Here is a 25,309-nt window from a genome sequence, read left to right as displayed (position 1 = left end):
CTCCACCAGGGGACCTTTTAAAATGTGCCTGTGAGTAATTAATACACCTGTGCACCTGCTGGGTTACCTGCAAAACATGCACTGTGTGGGGTAATGAGGACCGAGTTTGCAGACCTATGTTCTAGACCAGTGGTTCTCAAACTCGGTCCTCAGGACCCCACACAGTGCATGTTTTGCAGGTAACCCAGCAGGCGCACAGGTGTATTAATTACTCACTGACACATTTTAAAAGGTCCGCAGGTGGAGCAAATAATTTCACTTGTGATTCTGTGAGAACTGCAAAACATGCACTGTGTGGGGTCCTGAGGACAGAGTTTGAGAACCTGTGTTCTAGACCAGTGGTTCCCAACCTCGGTCCTCAAGTACCCACAACAGTTCATATTTTCCAGGTATCCTCACAGGATTGCAAGTGAAATAATTTGCTCCACCTGTGGGTCTTTTAAAATGTGTCAGTGAGTAATGAATACACCTGTTCAACTGCTAGGTGACCTGGAAAACATGAACTGTTGGGGGTAATTGAATGACCGAGGTTGGGAACCACTGTTCTAGACCACTGTATGTGGGAAAGCTGAGCTTGAAGGAGCATTTACAAAGGTAGTACAGGACTGGTTCTATGTCGTATTTAATTCAGACGGGAGCCGCTTAGGGTTACCACCTCATCCCTTTCATTCTGGACACACATTAAATTACATAAGTTCTGTGGCTGGCTGACTTCAAGACTCCATTTTACCTGGTTTTAATCAGCCACAGAACCTGTGTAATTAATATGTGTCCAGAATTAAAGGGATGCGGTGGTAACCCTATGCCCGCTACAAATGGAAGGTGAATGGAATGCAAACCGAATGCTAATGTCAGTATATGCATGACATACTGCATACGCAATGTCATCACATACAGTAGATATATACGCATTTAATGCTGCCCATACACCTAAAGATTGATTGACAGAACTGTCTGGTTGGAATGAAAACCTGGTAATGGATGAGCGGAAATGACAATTGACCATATGCTCCTAAATGCCATAAAACTGACAAAAATGGTCGTTCAGACAAATTGATTAAATCAAATGGATTTAACCAATTTGTCTGATTGCCCATTTTTGTCTGTTTTCCAGTGTTTGGAAGCAAATGGTTAATTGTCATTTGCTCTCATCCATTACCAGATTTTCATTCCAACCAGCAAGATCTGACAAAAGATATTAGGTGTATGGTCAGCTTATGTGACCACATCTGGTCCTCTCTTCCATACGAGAGAGCTGCTGACATCATTATCATTGGCACTAACATGTACCCCAAGCTAGGTGCATGCAAGAACCTTACATGCTAAAAAATGTATATGTAACCCGTGCTAGGTGCATGTGAACTGTCAGAATTTAGCATCCAGTATGCATACGCAAGACTCAAAATAGTGAGTGACTGCGGCTACATGTCCACAACTAAACCTCCTCTCCATTGCGTTTGCTTTGCTACCGCCCAGTTACAACCCAGAAAAGCAAAGTGATTTCTATGAAGCATAGTTGTATACAATGAGCATATGGTAAGTATGGCATGTAGTCAGGATCCCGACACTTACAATGCGATGTATGCCCAAGGTGAGTATTAGGGTTCGGCTGAGTTATATGGTTAGACTGTGGGGATGGGGGTGGATGTGGCATGGTTAAGGTTAGGCTGCATTCCATTTTTTTTACACCAACCCGGCAAGTATTTACACTCTAGACATGGCAGTATATGTGTTACTGCACATTATAGGCTCTTATTTATTGAAAAATAACCCGCTGTGTTAAGTTCGGCTTTTTTATAACATATTTTAGAAGGTGTATGTCACTTACTTGCGCTTGTAGTTTGCAAAATCAGCATCAACAATATCAGCCAATGGCAGATTAAATAAGCTGAATGAGGCATACACTAAAACCCTGGGGGGAAAAAGAAAAGGATAATTTAGAGAAACCAGTCCTCTGCAATCTCTTTAACAGAATAAAAAATTAATATGCAATACAAATAATTATACTATCTAACCAATATATTGTTGGTTAAGGATCATCTGAGTTTGTGTGGACAAAAATATTTTCAAATGCTATCACATGATACATTATCAGTTACCATGGTAAAATGACAAATATACAATATTCAACCTTTCATTTTATCCTCATTTCTCTGGTTTTGTATGTTACAGCTCAAATACAACAAGTGTTTTGTGATAGTACATTGAGACGCGTGATGATATTGTGGCTTGAACAGGAAAACGTTTAGAACAACAAAAGTATATTAGAAGCTTAATAGCACACATGGTGAACATTAAACTCATACAATTGGCTAATTAAAAATAATGAAAAAACAGGATTTTGATACCTACCGGTAAATCCTTTTCTCCTAGTCCGTAGAGGATGCTGGGGACCACATCAAGACCATGGGGTATAGGCGGTTCCGCAGAAGCCATGGGCACTCTTAAGACTTTTCAATGGGTGTGAACTGGCTCCTCCCCCTATGCCCCTCCTCCAGACATCAGTTATAGGAACTGTACCCAGGGAGACGGACATTTCGAGGGAAGGACTTACTTTAATACTAGTGGTGAGATACATACCAACTCACACCCTCAACCATGCCGCACACATGGCATTTAACATAAAACACGCCAACAGGCATGAACTAATTGCAGCAACATGCTGAACTAAGATAACACAACTTGTGTAACTCTAATAACTAAAACTGCAGTTAAAGTACGCACTGGGACGGGCGCCCAGCATCCTCTACGGACTAGGAGAAAAGGATTTACCGGTAGGTATCAAAAATAAGAATTTACTTACCGATAATTCTATTTCTCATAGTCCGTAGTGGATGCTGGGAACTCCGTAAGGACCATGGGGAATAGCGGCTCCGCAGGAGACTGGGCACAAAAGTAAAAGCTTTATGACTAGCTGGTGTGCACTGGCTCCTCCCCCTATGACCCTCCTCCAAGCCTCAGTTAGGATACTGTGCCCGGACGAGAGTACATAATAAGGAAGGATCTTGAATCCCGGGTAAGACTCATACCAGCCACACCAATCACACCGTACAACTTGTGATCTGAACCCAGTTAACAGTATGATAAACGTAGGAGCCTCTGAAAAGATGGCTCACAACAATAAACAACCCGATTTTTGTAACAATAACTATATACAAGTATTGCAGACAATCCGCACATGGGATGGGCGCCCAGCATCCACTACGGACTATGAGAAATAGAATTATCGGTAAGTAAATTCTTATTTTCTCTGACGTCCTAGTGGATGCTGGGAACTCCGTAAGGACCATGGGGATTATACCAAAGCTCCCAAACGGGCGGGAGAGTGCGGATGACTCTGCAGCACCGAATGAGAGAACTCCAGGTCCTCCTCAGCCAGGGTATCGAATTTGTAAAATTTAGCAAACGTGTTTGCCCCTGACCAAGTAGCTGCTCGGCAAAGTTGTAAAGCCGAGACCCCTCGGGCAGCCGCCCAAGATGAGCCCACCTTCCTTGTGGAATGGGCTTTTACAGATTTTGGCTGTGGCAGGCCTGCCACAGAATGTGCAAGCTGAATCGTACTACAAATCCAACGAGCAATCGTCTGCTTAGAAGCAGGAGCACCCAGCTTGTTGGGTGCATACAGGATAAACAGCGAGTCAGATTTTCTGACTCCAGCCGTCCTGGAAACATATATTTTCAGGGCCCTGACTACGTCCAGCAACTTGGAGTCCTCCAAGTCCCTAGTAGCCGCAGGCACCACAATAGGCTGGTTCATGTGAAACGCTGAAACCACCTTAGGGAGAAATTGAGGGCGAGTCCTCAGTTCTGCCCTGTCTGAATGAAAAATTAGGTAAGGGCTTTTATATGATAAAGCCGCCAATTCTGAGACACGCCTGGCTGAAGCCAGGGCTAACAGCATGACCACTTTCCATGTGAGATATTTTAATTCCACAGTGGTGAGTGGTTCAAACCAATGTGACTTTAGGAGACTCAACACTACATTGAGATCCCAAGGTGCCACTGGAGGCACAAAAGGAGGCTGTATATGCAGTACCCCTTTGACAAACGTCTGAACTTCAGGCACTGAAGCCAGTTCTTTTTGGAAGAATATTGACAGGGCCGAAATTTGAACCTTAATGGACCCTAATTTTAGGCCCATAGATAGTCCTGTTTGCAGGAAATGCAGGAAACGTCCCAGTTGAAATTCCTCTGTAGGGGCCTTCTTGGCCTCACACCACGCAACATATTTTCGCCAAATGCGGTGATAATGTTTCGCGATTACATCCTTCCTGGTCTTGATCAGGGTAGGGATGACTTCATCTGGAATGCCTTTTTCCTTCAGGATCCGGCGTTCAACCTCCATGCCGTCAAACGCAGCCGCGGTAAGTCTTCGAACAGTCCTTTCTTAGAGGTAGAGGCCACGGGTCCTCCGTGAGCATCTCTTGAAGTTCCGGGTACCAAGTCCTCCTTGGCCAATCCGGAGCCACGAGTATAGTTCTTACTCCTCTCCTTCTTATGATTCTCAATACTTTGGGTATGAGAGGCAGAGGAGGGAACACATACACTGACTGGTACACCCACGGTGTTACCAGAGCGTCCACCGCTATCGCCTGAGGGTCCCTTGACCTGGCGCAATATCTGTCTAGTTTCTTGTTGAGACGAGACGCCATCATGTCCACCTTTGGTTTTTCCCAACGGTTTACAATCACGTGGAAGACTTCTGTTTACGTGGGCGACTGCCGTGATGTTGTCCGATTGGATCAATACCGACTGACCCTGAAGCAGAGGCCTTGCTTGACTTAGGGCATTGTAAATTGCCCTTAGGTTCCAGGATATTTATGTGAAGAGACGTTTCCATGCTTGACCACAAGCCCTGGAAATTTCTTCCATGTGTGACTGCTCCCCAGCCTCTCAGGCTGGCATCCGTGGTCACCAGAATCCAGTCCTGAATGCCGAATCTGCGGCCCTCTAGAAGATGAGCACTGTGCAACCACCACAGGAGAGACACCCTTGTCCTTGGAGATAGGGTTATCCGCTGATGCATCTGAAGATGCGATCCGGACCATTTGTCCAGCAGATCCCACTGAAAAGTTCTTGCATGGAATCTTCCGAATGGAATCGCTTCGTAAGAAGCCACCATCTTTCCCAAGACCCTTGTGCATTGATGCACTGACACTTGTCCTGGTTTCAGGAGGTTCCTGACTAGCTCGGATAACTCCCTGGCCTTCTCCTCCGGGAGAAACACCTTTTTCTGGACTGTGTCCAGAATCATCCCTAGGAACAGTAGACGTGTTGTTGGAATCAGCTGCGATTTTGGAATATTTAGAATCCACCCGTGCTGACGTAGCACTACCTGAGATAGTGCTACTCCGACCTCTAACTGTTCCCTGGACCTTGCCCTTATCAGGAGATCGTCCAAGTAAGGGATAATTAAGACGCCTTTTCTTCGAAGAAGAATCATCATTTCGGCCATTACCTTGGTAAAGACCCGTGGTGCCGTGGACAATCCAAACGGCAGCGTCTGAAACTGATAATGACAGTTTTGTACCACAAACCTGAGGTACCCTTGGTGAGACGGGTAGATTGGGACATGGAGATAAGCATCTTTGATGTCCAGAGACACCATATAGTCCCCTTCTTCCAGGTTCGCTATCACTGCTCTGAGTGACTCCATCTTGAATTTGAACCTTTTTATGTAAGTGTTCAATGATTTCAGATTTAAAATCGGTCTCACCGAGCCGTCCGGCTTCGGTACCACAAACAGCGTGGAGTAATACCCCTTTCCCTGTTGTAGGAGGGGTACCTTGATCATCACCTGCTGGGAATACAGCTTGTGAATAGCTTCCAATACTGCCTCCCTGTCGGAGGGAGACGTTGGTAGAGCAGACTTAAGGAACCGGCGAGGGGGAGACGTCTCGAATTCCAGTACCCCTGTGATACTACCTGCAGGATCCAGGGGTCCACTTGCGAGTGAGCCCACTGCGCGTTGAAATTTTTGAGACGGGCCCCCACCGTGCCTGAGTCCGCTTGTAAAGCCCCAGCGTCATGCTGAAGACTTGGCAGAAGCGGGGGAGGGCTTCTGATCCTGGGAAGAGGCTGCCTGCTGCAGTCTTTTTCCCCTTCCTCTGCCCCGGGGCAGAAATGAGTGGCCTTTTGCCCGCTTGCCCTTATGGGGACGAAAGGACTGAGTTTGAAAAGACGGTGTCTTTTTCTGCTGAGAGGTGACCTGGGGTAAAAAGGTGGATTTCCCAGCCGTCGCCGTGGCCACCAGGTCCGATAGACCGACCCCAAATAACTCCTCCCCTTTATACGGCAAAACTTCCATATGCCGTTTGGAATCCGCATCACCTGACCACTGTCGTGTCCATAAACTTCTTCTGGCAGAAATGGACAGCGCACTTACTCTTGATGCCAGGGTGCAAATATCCCTCTGTGCATCTCGCATATATAGTAATGCATCCTTTAAATGCTCTATAGTCAATAATATACTGTCCCTATCCAGGGTATCAATATTTTCAGTCAGGGAATCCGACCAAGCCACTCCAGCACTGCACATCCAGGCTGAGGCGATTGCTGGTCGTAGTATAACACCAGTATGTGTGTATATACCCTTTAGGATATTTTCCAGCTTTCTATCAGCTGGTTCCTTGAGGGCGGCCGTATCAGGAGACGGCAACGCCACTTGTTTTGATAAGCGTGTGAGCGCCTTATCTACCCTAGGGGGTGTTTCCCAACGCGCCCTAACCTCTGGCGGGAAAGGGTATAATGCCAATAATTTATTAGAAATCAGCAGTTTTTTATCGGGGGAAACCCACGCTTTGTCACACACCTCATTTAATTCATCTGATTCAGGAAAAACTATGGGTAGTTTTTTCACACCCCACATAATACCCCTTTTTGTGGTACTTGTAGTATCAGAAATGTTCAAAGCCTCCTTCATTGCCGTGATCATGTAACGTGTGGCCCTACTGGACATTACGTTTGTCTCGTCACCGTCGACGCTGGAGTCAGTATCCGTGTCTGGGTCTGTGTCGACCATCTGAGGTAACGGGCGCTTTAGAGCCCCTGACGGTGTTTTAGACGCCTGGACAGGCACTAACTGATTTGCCGGCTGTCTCATGTCGTCAACAGTTTTTTGCAAAGTGCTGACACTGTCACGTAATTCCTTCCATACGACCATCCAGTCAGGTGTCGACTCCCTAGGGGGTGACATCACTATTACAGGCAATTGCTCCGCCTCCACATCATTTTCCTCCTCATACATGTCGACACAATCGTACCGACACACAGCACACACACAGGGAATGCTCTGATAGAGGACAGGACCCCACGAGCCCTTTGGGGAGACAGAGGGAGAGTTTGCCAGCACACACCAGAGCGCTATATATATACAGGGATAACCTTATATAAGTGTTTCTCCCTTCTATAGCTGCTGTATTTGTATTATCTGCCAATTAGTGCCCCCCCTCTCTTGTTTTACCCTGATTCTGTAGCAGGACTGCAGGGGAGAGTCAGGGAGCCGTCCTTCCAGCGGAGCTGTGAGGGAAAATGGCGCTTGTGTGCTGAGGAGATAGGCTCCGCCCCCTTTTCGGCGGCCTTTTCTCCCGCTTTTTTTAGGAAAACTGGCAGGGGTTAAATGCATCCATATAGCCCAGGAGCTATATGTGATGCATTTCTTTAGCCATATAAGGTTTAAAACGTGTTTTATTGCGTCTCAGGGCGCTCCCCCCCAGCGCCCTGCACCCTCAGTGACCGGAGTGTGAAGTGTGCTGAGAGCAATGGCGCACAGCTGCAGTGCTGTGCGCTACCTTATTGAAGACAGGAACGTCTTCTGCCGCCGATTTTTCCGGACCTCTTCGCTCTTCTGGCTCTGTAAGGGGGCCGGCGGCGCGGCTCCGGGACCCATCCAAGCTGAGCCTGTAATCGTCCCTCTGGAGCTAATGTCCAGTAGCCAAGAAGCCCAATCCACTCTGCATGCAGGTGAGTTCGCTTCTTCTCCCCTTAGTCCCACGATGCAGTGAGCCTGTTGCCAGCAGGTCTCACTGAAAATAAAAAACCTATTTAAACTTTTACTCTAAGCAGCTCAGGAGAGCTACCTAGCATGCACCCTTCTCGGCCGGGCACAAAAATCTAACTGAGGCTTGGAGGAGGGTCATAGGGGGAGGAGCCAGTGCACACCAGCTAGTCATAAAGCTTTTACTTTTGTGCCCAGTCTCCTGCGGAGCCGCTATTCCCCATGGTCCTTACGGAGTTCCCAGCATCCACTAGGACGTCAGAGAAATCCTGTTTTCTCATACGTCCTAGAGGATGCTGGGGACCACATCAAGACCATGGGGTTTATACCAAAGCTTCAGTACGGGCGGGAGAGTGCGGATGACCCTGCAGCACCGATTGACCAAACTTGAGGTCCTCATCGGCCAAGGTGTCAAACTTGTAGAACTTGACAAATGTGTTTGACCCTGACCAAGTAGCTGCTCGGCACAGTTCTAATGCCGAGACTCCCCGGGCAGCCACCCAGGATGAGCCCAACTTCCTAGTGGAGTGGGCCTTTACTGATGTCGGTAACGGCAATCCAGCCGTAGTATGAGCTTGCTGAATCGTATTTCTGATCCAACGTGCAATACTCTGCTTGGAAGGAGGATACCCAATTTTGTTGTGAGCATACAGGACAAACAGGGCCTCTGTTTTCCGTATACGAGCCGTTCTAGCCACATAGATTTTCAAAGCTCTAACCACATCTACAGACTTTGATTCAGTGAATGTGTCAGTAACTACTGGCACTACAATAGGTTGGTTTATGTGGAAAGATGAAACCACCTTTGGAAGAAAATGTTGACGAGTCCTCAACTCTGCCCTATCTTCATGGAAGATCAGGTAAGGGCTCTTGTGAGACAAGGCCCCCAATTCAGACACCCGCCGCGCGGATGCCAATGCTAAAAGCATCACCACTTTCCAAGTGAGAAACTTCAACTCTATCTTTTGTAAAGGCTCAAACCAATCCGATTGAAGGAACTGCAACACCACGTTAAGGTCCATTTGTGCCTCCCATGGAGGTACAAATGGAGGCTGCATGTGCAGAACCCCTTTCACGAAGGTCTGAACCTCTGGAAGAGAAGCCAATTGGTTTTGGAAGAACACTGACAAGGTCGAAATCTGAACCTTGATTGACCCCAATCGGAGGCCTGCTTCCACACCAGCCTGTAGAAAATGGAGGAAACGTCCTAAGTGAAACTCTTCCGTAGGAGCCTTCTTTGATTCACACCAAGACACATATTTTCTCCAAATACGGTGGTAATGTTTCGACGTTACCCCTTTCCTGGCCTGAATAAGAGTGGGGATGACTTCCTTGGGAATACGCTTCCTGGCTAGGATCCGGTGCTCAACAGCCATGCCGTCAAACGTAGCTGCGGTAAGTCTTGCTACATGCACGGCTCCTGCTGCAGCAGGTCCTAGCGAAGAGGAAGAGGCCAAAGATCTTCTATGAGCAACTCCTAAAGATCTGGATACCAAGCCCTCCTTGGCCAGTCTGGGGCAATGAAGATTGCTCGAACCCTTGTTTTTCTTATGATCCTGAGTACCTTTGGGATCAGCGGAAGTGGAGGGAAGACATACACTGACGGGAAAACCCACTGGATCACTAGTGTATCCACTGCTACTGCTTGAGGGTCTCTCGACCTGGAACAGTATCTCTGAAGCTTCTTGTTGAGGCGAGATGCCATCATGTCTACTTGAGGAACTCCCCAAAGACTTGTCACCTCTGCGAAGACTTCTTGGTGGAGGCCCCACTCTCCTGGATGGAGATCGTGTCTGCTGAGGAAGTGTGCTTCCCAGTTGTCTACTCCCGGAATGAATATTGCCGACAGAGCTTGTAGATGTTTTTCTGCCCAGCGGAGAATTTTTGTCGCCTCTGCCATTGCCGCTATGCTTTTCATTCCGCCCTGCCTGTTTATGTACGCGACTGCTGTTACATTGTCTGCCTGGATCTGCACGGGACGGTCTTGAAGAAGATGTACCGCTTGTTGAAGGCTGTTGTAAATGGCTCTCAGCTCCAGCACGTTTATGTGAAGGCAGGCTTCCTGATGTGACCAACGTCCTTGGAAGTTTTCTCCCTGAGTGACAGCTCCCCAGCCTCGGAGACTTGCATCCGTGGTTACCAGGACCCAGTCCTGAATCCCGAACCTGCGTCCCTCTAGTAGGTGAGAGCTGTGCAACCACCACAGGAGCGAAATCCTGGTTTTGACGACAGGATTATCTTTCGGTGCATGTGCAGGTGTGACCCCGACCACTTGTCCAACAGGTCCCACTGGAATACTCTGGCATGGAACCTGCCAAACTGTATGACCTCGTAGGCCGCCACCATCTTCCCCAACAACCGAATGCACTGATGGATCGACACACAGGATGGTTTCAGTATCTGTTTTACCATTTTCTGTATTTCCACAGCCTTTTCTAACGGCAAAAATACCATCTGATCTTCTGTGTCCAGAATCATCCCGAGGAAAGACAACCTTGTCGTCGGTTCCAACTGTGACTTTGGATAATTTATGATCCACCAGTGTTGTTGGAGTATCGACAGAGAAACCGAGATGTTTTGTAACAACTGCTCGCCTTTATCAGGAGATCGTCCAGATAAGGAATTATACTGACTCCTTTCTGACGAAGAAGGACCATCATCTCCTCCATCACCTTGGTGAATACCCTTGGCGCTGTGGAGAAGCCAAAAGGTAACATCTGGAATTGGTAATGGCAATCCTGAACCGCGAATCTCAGATATGCCTGGTGAGGAGGATAAATGGGAACATGCAGGTAAGCATCCTTTATGTCCACCGACACCAAGTAGTCCCCCTCCTCCAGACTGGAAATCACCGCCCAAAGTGATTCCATCTTGAACTTGAACTTTTTCAGGTAGCAATTCAGATCTTTTAGGTTTAGGATCGGTCTGACCGAGCCGTCCGGCTTCGGAACAACAAAGAGGCTTGAATAGAAACCCCGCCCTTGTTGTGACAACGGTACCAGGACTATGACCTGGTCCTGACATAATTTTTGGATTGCCGCTGTTACTGCTACTCTCTCTGGCGGAGAAACTGGCAAGGTCGATTTGAAAAATCGGCATGGGGGAACGTCTTGAAACTCCAGCTTGTATCCCTGGGATACTATTTGCAACACCCAGGGATCCAGGCCATACAGAATCCAACCTTGGCTGAACAGTTTGAGACGTGCCCCCACCCGAGCGGCCTCCCGCAAGGGAGTTCCAGCGTCATGCTGAGGATTTGGCAGGAGTAGAAGACTTCTGCTCTTGGGAACCGGGAGCCGCTGCTGACTTCTTTCCCTTTCCCCTCCCCCTACCTGCAAAGAAGGGGGAACCTCTCGTCTTTCTGTATTTATTGGGCCGAAAGGACTGCATGTGCGGGTGATAGGTCTTTTTTGCAGGTGCAGAGGGCAAAAATGTTGACTTACTTGCGGTAGCTGCTGAGACTAACGCATCCAGGCCATCCCCAAATAAGGCCTCACCTTTATATGGTAGAGCCTCCATGTTTCTTTTGGAATCTGCATCCGCGTTCCACTGGCGAATCCACAACGCCCGCCTAGCCGACAACGCCATGGTAGCGGCTTGTGAACTCAAGAGTCCAATATCCTTAATTGCTTCCAGCATGTAGGCGGCAGTGTCCTTGATATTCCCTAACTTAAGGAGTATCTCATCTTTATCAATTGTGAAAATTTCTGATGACACGCTTTCTGACCATTTTTCATAGCGCGACTCACCCACGCGCAGGCAATAGTGGGCCTGAGTAGCGTACCATTGGCTACATAAATGGATTTCAATGTCGTTTCCATTTTACGGTCTGCCGGATCCTTAAGTGAAGCCGTGCCAGGTGCAGGGAGAATTACCTTCTTTGTCAACCTGGAAAGTGCACTATCTAACACAGGGGGTGATTCCCATTTTTTCCTGTCCTCAGCCGGGAAAGGGTAAGCTATCTGAATCCTTTTGGGAATACGAAATTTCTTATCAGGATTCACCCACATCCCTTCAAAGAGAGCATTTAGTTCGTGTGAAGGAGGGAACGTGACTTTGGATTTCTTTTCCTTATAAAAATAAGCCTTCTCCTGAGGTACAGGAGTGGTTTCTGTAACCTCCAACACGTCCCTTATAGCCACAATCATAAATTGTATACTTTTCGCCAATTTATGATCTATCTCTCTGGAGTCACTATCGTCGACACAAGAATCAGAGTCCGTGTCAGTATCGGTGTTTACAACATTTGCAAATGGTCTCTTATGTGACCCAGAGGGGCTGCCTGCATAAGGAATAACAGAATCCTTAAAAATAACATCTTCCACAGATTTTCTCCAGCATGCAGCCTTAGATTCAGACTTATCTAATCTTTGGTTAATCAGATGCATACTGTCAGGTACCTCTTTCACCCATGCAGGCTCTTGGTGTGCCGGCAGCGCCACCACATTACAAGTCTATGTCCCTAAAATGGCTCCCTCTGGGAAGGAACCCCTGGGAAGGAACTCCCTGCCTCAAACATGCCTCACACGTGTACAGCACACTCACAGACACACTGGGACTTATTTGGGGACAGACCCACAGTAAAATCTGTCAGAGGAACACAGTATAGGAGCAGCCAGTTCACAATCCCAGCGCCAGCAGTGAATGTGAACACAGAATGCCCACAGCCAAATAGCGCTTTTATACAGTTAATCACACTATAAAATTGCACCACAACGCCCTGTGCCCCCCCAAATATCACCCTGTACTTGTCAGAAGTGGAGGAGAGGACCAGCGTGTTCTCTGCAGCCTGAGGAGAGAGAGAAAATGGCGCAGAGCAGTGTGCTGGCTGCCTAAGGAAGAAGCTCCGCCCCCGCAATGGCGCGTCCTTACACTCAGTAATCACAGTAATATTAAATATACTGGCGGGGGTAGGGCTGTGCCCCCTTTTAGCCAGTTTTGAGGTATATTTTTTTGCTACCCAGGGCAGGGCTACCCTTCCCCCGCGCCCTGTACCCTGCAGTGCCTGTGTGTGTGGACAGCAATGGCGCGCTGTGCTCCCGCCAGCCGCGCCGGACCTCAGCCATCACTTACTTGATAGAAGTTCATTCTTCCCATACTCACCTGTCTTCTGACTTCTGGCTCTGCGAGGGGGGTGACGGCGTGCTGTGGGAGTGAGCATCTAGACACGGCTAGCGTTCAGTACCCTTCAGGAGCTAATGGTGTCCTGTCAGCCAGAAGCAGAGCCATGAAACTCTTTAGTAAGTTGGTTCTGCTCCTGCGCCCTCAGTCCCATGAAGCAGGGAGACTGTTGCCAGCAGATCTCCCTGAAAATAAAAAACCTAACAAGTCTTTTCAGAGAAACTCAGTAGAGCTCCTCAGAGTGCATCCAGTCTGCCTGGGCACATTTCTAAAACTGAGGTCTAGAGGAGGGGCATAGGGGAAGGAGCCAGTTCACACCCACTGAAAAGTCTTAAGAGTGCCCATGGCTCCTGCGGAACTGCCTATACCCCATGGTCTTGATGTGGTCCCCAGCATCCTCTAGGACGTATGAGAAAAATGTGTATTCTTTATTGCTTAACGTGTACTCATGGGAGTGCCACTTGATTGCCATCCTAAATTGGCAGTGGGAGAACCAATAGAAAGTGCATGTTGGATCCCTATGTAAATAACGTTTTAGAGGGCTGATCCCAGGGCTCTGCTATGAGGATGAGGAATGAGAAGCTTGGTTAAAGTTTATTGTTTAATTGGGAATGCAGCTTTTAATATTGGTGATATTGACAAAATGGCTGCCTCTTTCCTGTGCATGCAAAGCACATTTTAAACAAAAATACAGTAACGTGAGAATGCAGTCAAGGCATTCAGTAAAAACAAGCAATAATTTTGAGGTGTGAGCAGCAGCATTTCAAGTAGCCTTAGGGACAGTTATGGGTAAAAGTGGGATTTTAGATGTTTTTATTTAAGAATACCCCCAAAAATATTTAATTTTACTTTTACATAAAACAGACTATGTACTTCTGCCATCTCACCCAGACAGGAGTATCATGCACTACAAATGATCAGTGCATGAACTTACGGTACACTTACTCCTTCACTCAGTGTGTGAGGATAATGGGAGCGACAAACGCTACCTCCACGGCAGCATTTTTTTTTTTGAATTAAATAGAAACACTGCTTGGGTCGGCGTTAGCTGCTCCATGGTTCAGCACAGAATTGTGAATTACACACCTTGGCCAGGAAATCCTCTGCGCCTAGAACAGGATTTGCCCACAAATGGCTGCCTCCACTGTGTGTAGGTAACAAGTACACTTATTAGTTTTGAATGCACAGTCAATGTTCTTCCAAAGCCCAAAATCCATGTTTTAGCTACATCTCTGTGAAATTCCTCTCTGCTCCCCTAAATTACACACCCTGTATTACTTTTCCCAAATAAAAGTTGTAACCATTTAAAATAAGATTTTACTTACCGATAAATCTATTTCTCGTAGTCCGTAGTGGATGCTGGGGACTCCGTCAGGACCATGGGGAATAGCGGCTCCGCAGGAGACAGGGCACAAAAGTAAAAGCTTTAGGATCAGGTGGTGTGCACTGGCTCCTCCCCCTATGACCCTCCTCCAAGCCTCAGTTAGGATACTGTGCCCGGACGAGCGTACACAATAAGGAAGGATTTTGAATCCCGGGTAAGACTCATACCAGCCACACCAATCACACTGTACAACCTGTGATCTGAACCCAGTTAACAGCATGATAACAGCGGAGCCTCTGAAAAGATGGCTCACAACAATAATAACCCGATTTTTGTACCAATAACTATGTACAAGTATTGCAGACAATCCGCACTTGGGATGGGCGCCCAGCATCCACTACGGACTACGAGAAATAGATTTATCGGTAAGTAAAATCTTATTTTCTCTAACGTCCTAGTGGATGCTGGGGACTCCGTCAGGACCATGGGGATTATACCAAAGCTCCCAAACGGGCGGGAGAGTGCGGATGACTCTGCAGCACCGAATGAGAGAACTCCAGGTCCTCTTTAGCCAGGGTATCAAATTTGTAGAATTTTACAAACGTGTTCTCCCCCCGACCACGTAGCTGCTCGGCAGAGTTGTAATGCCGAGACCCCTCGGGCAGCCGCCCAGGATGAGCCCACCTTCCTTGTGGAATGGGCATTTTCATATTTTGGCTGTGGCAGGCCTGCCACAGAATGTGCAAGCTGAATTGTACTACACATCCAACTAGCAATCGTCTGCTTAGAAGCAAGAGCACCCAGTTTGTTGGGTGCATACAGGATAACAGCAAGTCAGTTTTCCTGACTCCAGCCGTCCTGGAAACCGATATTTTCAGGGCCCTGACAACATCTAGCAACTTGGAGTCCTCCAAGTCCCTAGTAGCCGCAGGTACCACAATAAGCTGGTTCAGGTGAAACGCTGACACCACCTTAGGGAGAAACTGGGGACGAGTCCGCAGCTCTGCCCCGTCCGAATGGACAATCAGATATGGGCTTTTGTGAGACAAAGCCGCCAATTCTGACACTCGCCTGGCCGAGGCCAGGGCCAACATCATGGTCACTTTCCATGTGAGATATTTCAAATCCACAGATTTGAGCGGTTTAAACCAATGTGATTTGAGGAATCCCAGAACTACGTTGAGATCCCACAGTGCCACTGGAGGCACAAAAGGGGGTTGTATATGCAGTACTCCCTTGACAAACTTCTGGACTTCAGGAACTGAAGCCAATTTTTTCTGGAAGAAAATTGACAGGGCCGAAATTTGAACCTTAATGGACCCCAATCTGAGGCCCACAGACACTCCTGTTTGCAGGAAATGCAGGAATCGACCGAGTTGAAATTTCTTCGTGGAGCCTTCCTGGCCTCACACCACGCAACATATTTTCGCCACATGTGGTGATAATGTTGTGCGGTCACGTCCTTTCTGGCTTTGACCAGGTTAGGAATGACCTCTTCCGGAATGCCTTTTTCCCTTAGGATCCGGCGTTCAACCGCCATGCCGTCAAACGCAGCCGCGGTAAGTCTTGGAACAGACATGGTACGTGCTGAAGCAAGTCCCTTCTTAGCGGCAGAGGTCATGAGTCCTCTGTGAGTATCTCTTGAAGTTCCGGGTACCAAGTCCTTCTTGGCCAATCCGGAGCCACGAGTATAGTTCTTACTCCTCTACGTCTTATAATTCTCAATACCTTGGGTATGAGAAGCAGAGGAGGGAACACATACACCGACTGGTACGCCCACGGTGTTACCAGAACGTCCACAGCTATTGCCTGAAAGTCTCTTGACCTGGCGCAATACCTGTCCAGTTTTTTGTTCAGGCGGGACGCCATCATGTACACCTTTGGTCTTTCCCAACGGTTCACAATCATGTGGAAAACTTCCCGATGAAGTCCCCACTCTCCCGGGTGGAGGTCGTGCCTGCTGAGGAAGTCTGCTTCCCAGTTGTCCACTCCCGGAATGAACACTGCTGACAGTGCTATCACATGATTTTCCGCCCAGCGAAGAATCCTTGCAGTTTTTGCCATTGCCCTCCTGCTTCTTGTGCCGCCCTGTCTGTTTACGTGGGCGACTGCTGTGATGTTGTCCCACTGGATCAATACCGGCTGACCTTGAAGCAGAGGTCTTGCTAAGCTTAGAGCATTATAAATTGCCCTTAGCTCCAGTATATTTATGTGGAGAAAAGTCTCCAGACTTAATCACACTCCCTGGAAATTTTTTCCCTGTGTGACTGCTCCCCAGCCTCTCAGGCTGGCCTCCGTGGTCACCAGCATCCAATCCTGAATGCCGAATCTGCGGCCCTCTAGAAGATGAGCACTCTGTAACCACCACAGGAGAGACACCCTTGTCCTTGGAGATAGGGTTATCCGCTGATGCATCTGAAGATGCGATCCGGACCATTTGTCCAGCAGATCCCACTGAAAAGTTCTTGCGTGGAATCTGCCGAATGGAATCGCTTCGTAATAAGCCACCATTTTTCCCAGGACTCTTGTGCAATGATGCACTGACACTTTTCCTGGTTTTAGGAGGTTCCTGACTAGCTCGGATAACTCCCTGGCTTTCTCCTCCGGGAGAAACACCTTTTTCTGGACTGTGTCCAGTCCCTAGGAACAGCAGACGTGTCGTCGGAAACAACTGCGGTTTTGAAATATTTAGAATCCACCCGTGCTGTCGTAGAACTACTTGAGATAGTGCTACTCCGACCTCCAACTGTTCTCTGGACCTTGCTCTTATCAGGAGGTCGTCCATTTTCTTCGAAGAAGAATCATCATTTCGGGCATTACCTTGGTAAAGACCCGGAGTGCCGTGGACAATCCAAACGGCAGCGTCTGAAACTGATAGTGACAGTTCTGTACCACGAACCTGAGATACCCTTGGTGAGAAGGGCAAATTGGGACATGGAGGTAAGCATCCCTGATGTCCCGGGACACCATATAGTCCCCTTCTTCCTGGTTCGCTATCACTGCTCTGAGTGACTCCATCTTGATTTGAACCTTTGTAAGTGTTCAAATATTTCAGATTTAGAATAGGTCTCACCGAGCCTTCTGGTTTCAGTACCACAATATAGTGTGGAATAATACCCCTTTCCTTGTTGTAGGAGGGGTACTTTGATTATCACCTGCTGGGAATACCGCTTGTGAATTGTTTCCAATACTGCCTCCCTGTCGGAGGGAGACGTTGGTAAAGCAGACTTCAGGAACCTGCGAGGGGAAACGTCTCGACTTTCCAATCTGTACCCCTGGGATACTACTTGTAGGATCCAGGGGTCCTGTACGGCCCCAGCGTCATGCTGAGAACTTGGCAGAAGCGGTGGAAGGCTTCTGTTCCTGGGAATGGGCTGCCTGCTGCAGTCTTCTTCCCTTTCCTCTATCCCTGGGCAGATATGCTTATGGGGACGAAAGGACTGAGGCTGAAAAGACGGTGTCTTTTTCTGCATAGATGTGACTTAGGGTAAAAACGGTGGATTTCCCAGCAGTTGCCATGGCCACCAGGTCCGATGGACCGACCCCCAAATAACTCCTCCCCTTTATACGGCAATACATCTTTGTGCCGTTTGGAATCTGCATCACCTGACCACTGTCGTGTCCATAAACATCTTTTGGCAGATATGGACATCGCACTTACTCTTGATGCCAGAGTGCAAATATCCCTCTGTGCATCTCGCATATATAGAAATGCATTCTTTAAATGCTCTATAGTAAATAAAATACTGTCCCTGTCAAGGGTATCAATATTTTCAGTCAGGGAATCCGACCAAGCCACCCCCGCGCTGCACATCCAGGCTGAGGCGATCGCTGGTCGCAGTATAACACCAGTATGTGTGTATATACTTTTTAGGATATTTTCCAGCCTCCTATCAGCTGGCTCCTTGAGGGCGGCCGTATCTGGAGACGGTACCGCCACTTGTTTTGATAAGCGTGTGAGCGCCTTATCCACCCTAAGGGGTGTTTTCCAACGCGCCCTAACTTCTGGCGGGAAAGGGTATACCGCCAATAATTTTGTATCGGGGGAACCCCGCGCCTCATCACACACTTCATTTAATTTATCTGATTCAGGAAAAACTATAGGTAGTTTTTCCACACCCCACATAATACCCTTTTTTGTGGTACTTGTAGTATCAGAAATATGTAACACCTCCTTCATTGCCCCTAACAAGTAACGTGTGGCCCTAAAGGAAAATACGTTTGTTTCTTCACCGTCGACACTTGAGTCAGTGTCCGTGTCTGTGTCTGTGTCGACCGACTGAGGTAAAATGGGCATTATAACGTCCCTGACGGTGTTTTAGACGCCTGGACAGATACTAATATGTTTGCCGGCCGTCTCATGTCGTCAACCGACTTGCAGCGTGTTGACATTATCACGTAATTCCTTAAATAAGCCATCTATTCCGGTGTCGACTCCCTAGAGAGTGACATCACCATTACAGGCAATTTGCTCCGCCTCCCAACATCGTCCTCATACATGTCGACACACACGTACCGACACACAGCACAGGGAATGCTCTGATAGAGGACAGGACCTACTAGCCCTTTGGGGAGACAGAGGGAGAGTTTGCCAGCACACACCAAAAACGCTATAATTATACAGGGACAACCTTTATATAAGTGCTTTTCCCTTATAGCATTTTAATATATGTAGTCATATCGCCAAATCAGTGCCCCCCCTCTCTGTTTTAACCCTGTTTCTGTAGTGCAGTGCAGGGGAGAGCCTGGGAGCCTTCCCACCAGCATTTCTGTGAGGGAAAATGGCGCTGTGTGCTGAGGAGAATAGGCCCCGCCCCCTTTTCGGCGGGCTTCTTCTCCCGTTTTTCTGAGACCTGGCAGGGGTTAAATACATCCATATAGCCCCCAGGGGCTATATGTGATGTATTTTTAGCCAGAATAAGGTACTATCATTGCTGCCCAGGGCGCCCCCCCCAGCACCCTGCACCCTCAGTGACCGCTGTTATGAAGTGTGCTGACAACAATGGCGCACAGCTGCAGTGCTGTGCGCTACCTTATGAAGACTGAAAAGTCTTCTGCCGCCGGTTTCTGGACCTCTTCACTTTTCGGCATCTGCAAGGGGGTCGGCGGCGCGGCTCCGGGACGAACCCCAGGGTGAGACCTGTGTTCCGACTCCCTCTGGAGCTAATGGTGTCCAGTAGCCTAAGAAGCCAATCCATCCTGCACGCAGGTGAGTTGAACTTCTCTCCCCTAAGTCCCTCGATGCAGTGAGCCTGTTGCCAGCAGGACTCACTGAAAATAAAAAACCTAACAAAACTTTTACTCTAAGCAGCTCTTTAGGAGAGCCACCTAGATTGCACCCTTCTCGGCCGGGCACAAAAATCTAACTGAGGCTTGGAGGAGGGTCATAGGGGGAGGAGCCAGTGCACACCACCTGATCCTAAAGCTTTTACTTTTGTGCCCTGTCTCCTGCGGAGCCGCTATTCCCCATGGTCCTGACAGAGTCCCCAGCATCCACTAGGACGTTAGAGAAATTATGTTAAGATGTGTGATTGCCAGGTACCTACAGCTCATAGTCAACCCTGACTACTAGGATCTTTCTTTCACTTCCGCTTGTTACTTTGTACTGACTACCTCTGTACTGGTATTCTAGGTGTACTACTGCTTGAAAATTAAAGTAGAGTATTACAGAAGATAAGAAAACACTAATCTGACTTGTCAGTATACACTTAATGCCTTGGCTAGAGTCTGTATAGCTACTGTAGATAACCTGGATGGCCTCTAGGGGGTCCCACTTTACAGTAATGATGCCACTTGATGTGGTGAGGCATGAACACTTCTTATATACTAAGGATAACCATATGTCAAAATACAATCAAGGCTGGGGTGTGTGGACCAAATCTGCATATAGTATGGGTGAAGAGGCTGCTAATGTTTTTCAGTGGGATCAGGAGCGGTTCTTGGTGCGGGCAAGCAGTGCCTGTGCCCGGGGTGCTGCGGCCTGGGGGCGCAGTCGCAGTCACCCCGCAGGCACCACCGCCTACCCGCACCCTGGCTGCAGCAGACGCCGTGGGCTGTGTGGGCGTTTGCTGCAGCCGGCGCACCTGTCAGACGCTAGAGGTAATTATTGACCTCTAGTGTCAGTGCGGCGCTGCTATGGGAGAGACGTCATGACGTCTCTCCCATAGAGAGGAGCCGCGGGTGGCCAGACGGAGCAGCAGCGGTCGGGAAGCAGGAGCGGGGCAGTGGTAAGTATTGTTTTTTTATTTTTGTGTGTGTTTGTAAACGGCTACTAAGGGGCACAGCGACAGGGGACACAACTACTGGGGGCAAAGCAACAGGGGGCACAGCAACAGAGGGCGCAACTACTGGTGGCAAAGCAACAGGGGGCACAACTACTGGGGGCAAGCAACAGGGGACACAGCGACAGGGCACAGCAACAGAGGGCACAACTACTGGGGGCAAATCTACTAGGGGCACAACTACTGGGGCAAATCTACTGGGGGCATAGCTACAGGGGGCACAGCGACAGGGGGCACAACTACTGGGGGCAAAGCAACAGGGGGCACAGCGATGGGGCACAACTACTGGGGCAAATCTACTTGGGGGCATAGCTATAGGGGCACAACTACTGGGGCAAATGTACTGGGGGCATAGCTACAGGGCGCACAGCTACAGGGGGCAAATCTACTGGGGGCAAATCAACTGGGGGGCACAACTACTTGGGGCAAATCTGGGGGCAAAGCTACTGGTGGCATAACTGTGACCATGCCCCTCCCCTATGAAGCCATGCCCCTATTTTTTGCCGCGCGACGGTGGCCTGCACTAACTGGTTTTCCGCGGGGGGACACGCCAGTGGAAATTTTCGCACTGGGCGCCACAAAGTGTAGAACCGGCCCTGAGTGGGATGGGGTATCTGGAAAGACAGGCCAATTACAGTGCAGTCAGGGTAGGCAGAGCCTCACCTGTCACATTCCAGGACACTCCAGAGTTTGGACTATAAAAATTATTAGATTAATATGAAGATGCCTATAAATATCATCTTTGTATTCTTATTCTTATTCTTAAATATATGGGTGTGTAAATGTTGCTCTGATACTAGCCAGTGCCTCCCCAGCCATTCACCTTACTGAATCCGATTAGTCACGAGTTCCCTCACAGTGCAAGTCAATGCAGCTATACGCCATACCTATGGTACCTCCAAACTTGAGTTGCTTTTACAATGGCAACTTGCCTGTCTAGCACCTAACAGGATTGACTCAAGACCCTGTCTATTTTTTTTTCTGCCATATGATGGCGTACGCTCCCTCAGTGATCGGCTTACTCTTAATGTTTCTTCAGATGTTGTAACCTCCGTTAGTTTTACTTTGGGTACCTTCTGTATGTTGTTTTATTTACTGAATTTCTGTCAGGACTCCTTATCTATTAGGATACCACAATATTTTGACACGTTATTTTTCACTTTTCCATGATCCTTTTCAGGTAGAGGCTATTGTTATATTAAGTTGGGCTGGCTACTTGGTAAATGTTGTTACTTTATTTCAGAAGTGTAAATTTATTTTTTATCAATGAACAAAATGCAAAGTAAATGAACAAAAGAGAAATCTAAATTAAATCAATATTTGACGTGACCATTCCATGCCTTCAAAACAGCATCAATTCTTCTAGGTACACTTGCACACAGTTTTTGAAGGAACTCTGCAGCGAGGTTGCTCCAAACATCTTGGAGAACTAACCACAGATCTTCTGTGGATGTATGCTTGCGCAAATCCTTCTGTATCTTCATGTAATCCCAGACAGACTCCATGATGCTGAGATCAGTGCTCTGTGGGAGCCAGTATCCAGTCTATAGATCTACACTAGAAATATCTATATAGTCTACAGGCTGACCACCAATGGTAGACATGCATTAGGTCGACATGTAAACAGTAGACAGTTTAAAAGGTTGACATGACAATAGCTGACTCAAGTTTTTTCTATTTTTCAACTTTTCCATACTTTACCATCCACATGCACTACAATTGGGAATAGTAACCTAAGCGAGCAAAGCGAGCCATGCGGAGGACGCGGCACACTAATGGGGCTTGTTTGTGACAGAAAAGTGACAAAACACCCCAAAAAATAAAATAGTGTCAACCTTTTTGTGTTGACCTTTTCTACTGTCTACCTATTCTATGTCAAGCTTTTTGACCTAATGCATGTTTACCATTAGTGGTAGAACTATTGACTGTAGACCTTTTTAGTGTAGATCTAATAAGACACCCCCGTGGGGGCCATAATATCACTTCCAGGACTCCTTGTTCTTCTTTACACTGAAGATAGTTCTTAATGACATTGGCTGTATGTTTGGGGTTGTTTTCCTGCTGCAGAATACATTTGGAGCCAATCAGATGCTGTGGTGAATGTCCCATTAAGCACATGATGCAGTCCAAAATGTACCAGTAACTGCAAATTATTTCCACTGTACTGTACCATGTGCTATCTTGAATGGAGTGTAAATGTGTAGGACATGTACATACTTCCATGAAGACCACTTCTGGACAGACTTCTCTAATCAGTAAATGGGTGTACCTGGGTCCATCTGGTTTCTGCCAGTTCTGAGCTGAAGGGCACTGCTGAACATCTTCCAATTTCAAAGGGAAGTAAGCATGATATGTCTTTCAGCAGATGCACTAATACCCCTTTCACATCGCACTAAAAACCCGGTATCGACACGGCATATTGCCGTGTCGAAACGGGTCCGTGTGCGATGTGAAAGGTCCTTTGGTGAATTAGCGGGTCGCCTGACCCGGTAATTCAACCCGGTAAAAAAGAAGGGTTATTACCGGGTTGATTACCGGGTCAGGTGCAGTGTGAATGGGAGCCGTTCCGATGCGACACGGCTCCCATTCACAGCATAGGCAGAGGCGGCGCAGGAGATGAGCTCATCTCCCGGCGCCGCCTCCACCCCCGCCCCTGCTGCGCCCTCCGCTGCTATGGCAACCGACCCAGTATATTGCCGGGTCGGAAAGCCAGCAACGGAGCGCAAATGCCGGATCCCACCCGGTAAGTACACGTTTCTCTTACCGGGTAGGATCCGGCGTTTGCGATGTGAAAGCAGCATTAGTTTCCTTGGCCGGTCACTGCGTCTATGGTCCTCAACCTTGCCAGTTTCTTTGTATGTCAATGCTAAGAAATACAGGCAGGTACTTATCCATCATATAATAACATTAGGGAGGCATCTGATTGGCTCCAAGATTTATTCTGCAGCAGGACAACGACAAACATATGGTCAATGTCATTAGGAGCTACAGTATCTTCAGCGTAAAAAAGAACAAAGACACTGTCTGGGATTACATGAAGAGACAGAAGGATTTGAGCAAGTCTACATTATTATTATTTATTAACAGTTTCTTATATAGCGCAGCAAATCCCGTTGCGCTTTACAATTTGAAATAACAATAACAAACTGGGTGATAGTCAGAGGTAGGAAGGCCCTGCTCGCAAGCTTACAATCTATAGGGAAATAGTCATGTGTACACAAGGAAAGGTGTAATCTATTGCATAGAATGAGAAGACATGTGAGGATATGTGTAGACTGTACAGAGTGGATGCAATTTGTTAGGAAGGTTTATGAAAGTTATGTGGGCGGTTATGGAACGCAGAGCCCGGTGCTGGTTGTGAAAATACGGGGGATCCCCTGTCATTTCCCCCCCCCCGTATTTTTACAACCAAGACCGGCTCAAAGAGCCCGAGGCTGGTTATGCTTAGGAGGGGGGACCCCACGCATTTTTTTCCACGATTTTTTACTCATTTTTGTGACGTCCATGAAGTCGAATCCAGGACCCACACTATCGTCAATTGGTCCGTTTTTCGACAGCGGGACTGACTAATCCGTTTTTTATTGAATATGTCGAATACGGGTCCCGGCGGGAGGGTGTCTGACTGTCGAATTGTGTCGAATTTAAAAACGGTCGAATTCCAGCCGGACTTCGACCGCAATTGCATATACCTCATTGTTTTAATATTTCTGCGGGTTTGAGGAAGATTGGAGGACTTCAGCAACACAGGGTTTGAATTAATGGAGGAGAGCATGCAGGTAATAAGGTTGTGATCTGAGAGGGGGAAAGGAGTGTTAGGGAGTTCAGAGACGGAGCATAGTCTGGTGAATACTAGATCAAGGCAGTGGCCCTCCTGATGAGTAGAGGAGTCAGTCCATTGGGAGAGGCCAAGAGAGGTTAGAGAGAGTGGCTTGGAGGCATGAGCAGCAGATTTTGGACAATCAATAGCAATATTGAAATCACCCATGATAATGGTGGAGATGTCAGAGGATAGGAAGTGAGGGAGCCAGGCAGAAAAATCTTCCAAAAATTGTTTTAGATGCCCAGGTGGGCGGTAGATAGCTGCAACATGCAGAGAGAAAGGAGAGTAAACCCTAATGGAATGTACTTCAAATGATGTAAATGTGAGTGATGGAACCTGTGGTAGAACAGTGGTAGCCGCTCCTACATCCACAGATCTATGGATGTTTGGAACAACTTCGCTGCTGAGTTCCTTCAAAAACTGTGCAAATGAACCTAGAAGAATTTATGCTGTTTTGAAGGCAAAGAATATTGATTTGATTTAGATTTCTCTTCTGATCATTCACTTTTCATTTCGGCAATTGATAAAAATAAATTATTAACACTTCTATTTTTGAAAACATTCTTACTTTTTCCCCACACCTGCCTAAAACTGTTGCACAGTACTGTGTATGTTGCTGTCAAGATGTTTCGCTGTGAGGACAAGAGCAGTCAGCGTGCATAAATAGAAATGTAATAATGTACTGTAGGATCAGTCACACAAGGTGAAGAAAATGACAGACGAGGTGAATAGAGACTGGTGTGAGTGACAGATTAATCATATGGTAG

General features: G+C 47.6%; 1 protein-coding gene across 2 annotated transcripts in view; it reads right to left on the bottom strand.

The window, feature by feature from the left end:
- LOC134945271 (transmembrane protein 180-like) overlaps positions 1 to 25,309 on the bottom strand; it is a 190,519-nt gene that overhangs the window by 22,190 nt on the left and 143,020 nt on the right. For both annotated transcript variants that reach the window (XM_063934457.1, XM_063934458.1), the window contains exon 5: positions 1,829 to 1,912. In XM_063934457.1, coding sequence (XP_063790527.1) covers positions 1,829 to 1,912 — 84 coding nt within the window. The remainder of the gene's footprint in view (positions 1 to 1,828; positions 1,913 to 25,309) is intronic.

This window comes from Pseudophryne corroboree, chromosome 7 (genome assembly GCF_028390025.1).
Source record: "Pseudophryne corroboree isolate aPseCor3 chromosome 7, aPseCor3.hap2, whole genome shotgun sequence".
NCBI classification, from domain to species: domain Eukaryota; kingdom Metazoa; phylum Chordata; class Amphibia; order Anura; family Myobatrachidae; genus Pseudophryne; species Pseudophryne corroboree.
The sequence above is the reverse complement of the archived record's forward strand: the minus strand, read 5'-3'. Positions and strand labels throughout refer to the sequence as shown.